At 42.1% G+C, this 6,616-nt stretch overlaps 1 protein-coding gene and 1 long non-coding RNA gene across 2 annotated transcripts; both read right to left on the reverse strand.

Moving 5' to 3' along the window:
* Positions 1-636: 636 nt before the first annotated feature.
* On the reverse strand, positions 637-4,362 carry s1pr3a (sphingosine-1-phosphate receptor 3a). The gene is given in 3 exon segments (XM_063892087.1): positions 637-2,305; positions 2,307-3,304; positions 4,051-4,362. Coding segments are annotated over 2 exon segments (1,188 nt in total). The 5' UTR covers positions 3,198-3,304; positions 4,051-4,362; the 3' UTR covers positions 637-2,008.
* Positions 4,363-5,021: 659 nt separating this feature from the next.
* On the reverse strand, positions 5,022-6,120 carry LOC134870072 (uncharacterized). Its single transcript, XR_010166494.1, has 2 exons — positions 5,810-6,120; positions 5,022-5,289 (listed from the first exon to the last, which is right to left on the reverse strand). It is a non-coding gene; the product is annotated as an uncharacterized LOC134870072 (long non-coding RNA).
* Positions 6,121-6,616: the final 496 nt, after the last annotated feature.

Raw genomic sequence — 6,616 nt, forward strand, 5'->3', positions numbered from 1 at the left:
TTATTTGAAAAAAGGGCTTAAATGAAACCCCTCCAACAAGGACTGAGAATTGTCATGAGTAGGAGTGTTATGATTTCTAGAATGAGCATTGGTTCTGAGTTTTCAAACGTAAACAATTACTCAATTGAATATTAGTTAATTGAGTATTGTTAATCTGCTGAACTGTGTCGTGATTTCTGGAGAGAGACATTTCCATTGAGATTTTCAAAAGTCAATATTTGAGGATCTGATTTCTAAGTGTAATTCAAATCAATTAAGGAGGTTTATTCACATCAAGAGAGAAGGCAGACATACAGTAGCTTCGAGCCATCATATCCAACACTTGGTAAGTCACACAAAAACTATCTATTCTTAATTGATCAATAGCACTTAAGTGAGAGGAAAGATATGTATTCTCCATGTTTTGGTAAACTGTCCCTTTAGGCTTTCATGTGACTACAACAGGCTGATCAAACATCTACCATATGGTGCACAAACTACTCGGAAAGAATCAGTATCCCTGGTTTCCCTGAACATGCATCCTGACCATGTCTGCAGCAGCAATGAGACGGTTACACAAGAGGAGAGGAAGCATAGTGTAAAAAAGCAGGCAAGTCATCGATTTAATATAAAAACAGGACACGTATGAAACTCTCATAAAAGGGAATAGGATTTTATTGTATTTGCTATATAATGGTATCAGGCACTACACCACCCTAGGCAGAAAAGTCATTTGCAGTCGACCACCATTAAATAATTCACTTCCAACACTCTTATCGCTATAGTGGTTAGTTGACGTGTGGTGAGTGGTTTCTTCTAGATGTGCTGATGAGAAGCAGAAATGTCAATGACTGTGGTTATTAGCCACGCTCCTTCAGGTGATGCTGACAGAGTACAGTCAAATTAAAAGGAATCAGATCTAGAAATATAGAACTGAGCCTAGAGAGAGAAGTTTAACCTGACTGATTTGAGTAAATCACTTTTCCTGTAGCACCACCATCAAGACCGTCTTCACGCTCTTGCCTATAATTGGTGAGACTCTTAAAAATAACAATGCTGTCTCTCCATTTTTGATTTCTGGTGTGTAATGAGTATCACAGCCTCATGAGGCCGCTAGTCTAACAAACACATTATTGGTTTTCTCTCACAGTGCATCTCAAATCCTACCCAAATCCTAGTACCATGATGGGTTTCATGCACACAAAATAAACCAAACAGGTATACTGCACAAGTATACTCATAGTGTTAAAATGGCAAATGTTTTCACAGAAAATAAATAGTTTACTGCAGGTGTTTTAAGGGTACTTTCATATGCAACAAAGCACCCCAATTTGATCGTTTCTGCTTACAATAACATCATAAAACACATGATTTTTACACAATTAATTATAGTGTTGTGTGCAAAGCATTACCGAGTTTCACAGACATGAAGGAGGACAACATATTTCATTTGGTGCTTGCTTGAACCCATGTCCATGAAACTGTATTTTAGAGTTTGAAATGTGATAAAACTAAAGTAAGTAACTCTGGTGTTGTGAATAACATTGATGAGTTGTAATAAATAGTGGCTTTGAATGATCTGGTTTGATCTGAATATCATTACTTCATCCTATCCATAGTGCATAAACAAAAAGTGGCTGATAGCAGGACAATGTCAGTTCAAGGTCGGGCTGGGCAATATATCCATATTATATTGATATGAGACTAGATATAATAGATATCGTACATTTTGGATATCTTTATGATGATAATTTGTGTCATTTGCTGGTTTTAAAGGATGCATTTTAGTAAAGCCATGTAGTTTATGGCTCTTCTATTAGCCACTTAGTCGCTATAACCACATTAACAATGATAATTTAGCAAAGATCTCGTTGTGTGAATACTCCATGAAAGCACCAATAGTCAATCCTATACAACGTCGGCGCAGATATGAATCCCAAATGTTGTGATATTGTAATTCTCTATATCGCCCAGCCCTAGTACTAAGTCTACTCCTGTGTGACTGTGAGGCTCATTGAGGCGCTTCCACTCAGAACTTGTTGAGCGGCGGCAGCGCCTTCACAAGCACAGCTGAGAGCAGGTCTGCAGGTCCAGAGGTGGGGGGGAGAGCAGTGGCCGAGGGGTCTCCATGTTTGTTGTCAGAGTGCATAGGTGTAGGGAACTTCCCTCTTTGCAGCGTGGACTTCCCCTGCCCACTGCCCCCCCCTGCACTGGTCTTGCTGTTCTCCACTGTGGGGATGACTGTTCCCAGGTGGGGGTGTCCCACCACAGCCGTGCTTGTGTGCTCCATGCTGGTCTGACAGCAGCACAGCAGCCTGAAGAAGGCCTGCCCTCATCTCCCTGCTGGACAGAGTGTATATCAGAGGGTTGAGGGCTGAGTTGAGCACAGCCAGGGCTATGAACCAATCCACCTGGAAGAGCACGGGGCATTTGTCTGGGCTGCAGCCAACATCCAGCAGTAGCAGGAGGAAGAGGGGGGTCCAGCACATGACAAACACTCCCAGAACAATAACCACTGTCCTCAGCAGGGCCAGAGAGCGCTCCGACGGCCGGCTGCTCACCCTGCGGCCGCTGGAGGTCACCAGGCGGTAGATCCTGATGTACAGGATGATGATGGCCACCAGCAGGGCGCTGAAGACGCTGATGCAGAAGGCCACATAGCTCTTAGCGTAGAGCGGCAGCACCGTGGAGCAGGAGGCCATATTGCCAAGGCAGTTCCACCCAAGGCTTGGCAAAGCACTGAGCAGCACTGACACAAGCCAGCAGGCTGCCAATAGTCCCAAAAGTCTCCCCCGACCTGCTGTCTCACAGGGACGCAAACGCACCATAGTCATGTGCCTCTCAATCCCAATGGCCAGGAGGCTGAAGGTGGACGCACTGAGGGCCACGAACATGCTGCCTTCTCTGGCCAGCCACTGCACCGGAGTCAGGAAGAAGGTGTTTTTTCCCGAGGTGAAGATGTTGACCACATAGGCCACACCGGCCAAGAGGTCTGACAGCGCGAGATTCCCAATTAGGAAGTACATGCGGCTGTGGAAGCGCTTGTTCCTCCAGAGAGCGAGCAGCACCGTGACGTTCTCCAGGACTATGAGCACGCAGATGAACAGCAGCACGGCCGTCTTGCAGGCCCCGCTGCTGCGATCCAGTTCCCACTTCCCCGAGTGGTTGTAGTGGCTGATGATGACAGTGTTCATCCCATCCTCCACTACGTTCCCCATCCTGCCTGCCCTTTCTTTGGCCTTCCTCGGTCAAACAGCAGAGGGCGCCACAACACTGGACACAGCAGAGGATGCTTAACCTGGCATTTTACAGCCTCCTAAAATACCTGTTAGAGAGAGCAAAGGTATAGTTAAAGTGATATCCAGCACTTAAAAGACAGAAAAGTTACATTCAACAACATTTGGGATGATTTATCTAGGAAATAAATGAATAGGATGACTCTTAGAAATAATGTAATACTTAAACAGAAGCATAACAAAGTGCATATTTCTTCCTAAAATGTATTCTAACCAAAAAAAATTGCATTACTATGATGTTTATCCTCGAACATAATTGTCCTGGCCAAGATAGCAAAGGACATATAACAGAACACAGACTTGTATAACGGGAATAACCTGTAGAGAAGATTGCACTTTTTTATTGTCATGTTAACACTAAACAAACAGCTGTGGCAGCTACTGTCGTTAATACATCATGTGCCATACATGTTTATAACTATAATAAAATACAGCCATCATTTCAATGTATGTCAAACATAAATAAACTCGATGTAAAAGCATACAAAACTATCCAGAAGTTTCACATGTCATCTAGTCTTGGTGTGGGAGGTGTAAATAAAAATACACAATAATGTGAACTTATTAGTATTTTCATTTTTCTTTAACTTTTAAACAATATTTCTAGTTGAAACAATGAGCTTATTTATTGAAATTGCATCGACTTTGCTCTTTTTGAAAAGTTTCTCAAAGTTAGTTTGAGCGATAAACTATTTCAGACCTGCAGGGAAACCACTCAGAAAAGTGTCTGTCATGGCTAATACTTCTTTACCACAGATAGTGTAATTTAACGTACCTGATGGAGTGACTTCTCTCATCTATACATCCCAGTTGTACAGCGATTTTTCCCGTTATGTGGATGGTTATTCTCTTTCCTGCGTAACGATGCACTCAAACAATAATATGTGATTGCCAAAAACGGGATATCTTGGACGTAAAGTCAAAAGTCCAAATAGTGTCCTCTCCCGTTTAAAGGTTTAAATCACGGCAGTGTTTTCTCTTTACATCCACTCTGCGTTGGGTCCTGAACTTAATCTCCTCCACACTGTGACTCCTGCAGCTCCCCCTCACCCCTCCCTGCTGGGGGAGGGATTTCCCTCACCTCTCCATTTAGTCTTACACATAGACTGTATATATTGATGGACAGAGGTTCGTCCGTTAAAAGTGAAGCAAGCGCTAGTCCAGAGCCCCCTGGTGGCTGGCTGCAGTACAATGCGTAGCTCCGCCCATTCCCATGTATTTTCAATGGGCAAGTAACCAACTTTCTATGTCACTTTTCTCACCTAAAACAAATTTTGCATCCACAACTTTTTATTCGAAAAAATAGCTTTCAAGGTGCTTCACATCACACCATTTTTCTTTTTCCCGAGAAATTATTTTCTTTAATGTTATTTTAATAAATATAAAAGGGGCGTGGTTACACTTTGATTGACAGTGCAGCCGCTTGCAACCTCCTTCAACATTTCATTTCATTCAGAGTAGCTGTAGGCTCGGCTGTAGTGGTGTTCTTTTGTCAGGCAACTCATATTTGTTTTATTTGCTGTTATTACTTTACATTTATATATTGACAGTCATGTCGTGTTGTGCTGTTGATTGTACTAACAGGCCATCTCAGGGGAGCTCTGTGCAGTTTTTTCGGTAAGTGAATATTAACTTAATATTAGCTAGCGTTATTTGTACTTGTTACATTGTTAAATTATATAATCATAACCCATGTGTAATGTGAAGATGTCAACATTTGAATAACAGAGGTTTTGATAGCAAGTGAACACTTAAGTAATTCATTTTTATTGTAAGTTTCCAATGCATACAGTCCAACCTAGTCCAGCAACATTTACAGTGAAGGCACGTGAGAATAGTTTAAGTTTGAGTTCAGGGATATACTGCCAAGTTTAAAATGTGAAACATGTTTCAGTAACATGAGTAGCAATTTGCACCATTCAATATTACGCTCGACATGTCCAATGTGGTTGTTCCTGTCACAGTGGATAAGATGGACGTTCGGGGACTGGAGAAAACACCTGGGCAATTCTGCCTAAAAGAAAAGGTAAAGGTTTATAGCTGATCACGTAGGCTACTGTTAATGGCTCAGCATACAAAACTAACGTTATTAGTATTATTATTTTTTTTGTCTTTCAACGCGGACATTTCATGACTCCCGTCAATGTTCACGACAGCAGCTCGTCCATGTTTTAAATGGATTAAAGTTTAAACCATACAAACATCGATTCACTCTGTTGAGGTGGCATATTAAGACAATTTGAAAACAGCAAAATAAGCTGAGCCGGCAGACTTGTGTTCAGACTTTATAGATACAGTCAATAGTCTATATATACAGTCTATGATACAGTCTAAGTGGGTGCTAACGTCAATCTTAACTTCACCAACTAGCTATCGCTACTATGAAGGTTAGCTTCTATGCTATCTAACGTTAACGGTAATGTCAATTAAGTTATTAGCTGGTAAACTGGTGTCTACAATCAAAAAATATAAGCTGTCTGAGGTGTATTTCACAAACACAGACAAGAGGTTTGTTTTACATACGTTACACTTACCGGAGAAAATCCAAATACCCAGACCGAACTGGGCACTGTAGTTTCAGCCAGTTTAGCCCCAGAGAGTCGGACTCGGCCTGTGTGTGTGGTGGGGAACGGACGGAGAAGGGGGCGTGTTTCACTCGATAAGGGGCGTGTTTCACTCGATGAGTGGGCGGGTCTGATCGCGACCTCCTCTTCACTGCGCATGCTTCAGATTCTACTGCGCAAGCGTACTTCGAACTGGCTCCAAATTTTCAAAGATGGCGTCGCCTCGGTTGCTTCAATTCTATAGAACACAGCTGAATGGAGCCACTCTGTCCATCTATATATACAGTCTATGGCAGGGGTCTTCAACGTTTTTCAGGCCAGGGACCCCCAAACTGATGGAGAGTTGGAGCAGGGACCCCCTACTATTAATATGGCATACAATTGTGTTTTATATTAAACGGGGCCTAGTGCAGTGTGTAAACATAGATACTGTTATTGTACATTCAATACTAAGCTATTCAAATAATACACAGGTTAATATATTCATGTTTTTATTTTAAACAAGTGCAAGGTACAGTGTGGCCGTACCACTGCCATTTATGAACATATATCTTGCACACAACACAGGGCTATTAAAATAAATCACAATAAAAGTTTGAACTTTAAACAAGTGCAAGGTGCAGAGTGGCTGTGCCACTGTCATTTATAAACAAACACTGAGCTATGAGATTTTAACACTAAACATGCATGTAGATGGGACAATGAATCCTCAAACCATCTGTGGATGGCACACGTACTCTCACATCAGTGAGATGTCTGACCCTGATGAGCAGCACA

Source organism: Eleginops maclovinus, chromosome 9 (genome assembly GCF_036324505.1).
Source record: "Eleginops maclovinus isolate JMC-PN-2008 ecotype Puerto Natales chromosome 9, JC_Emac_rtc_rv5, whole genome shotgun sequence".
Lineage (NCBI taxonomy): Eukaryota > Metazoa > Chordata > Actinopteri > Perciformes > Eleginopidae > Eleginops > Eleginops maclovinus.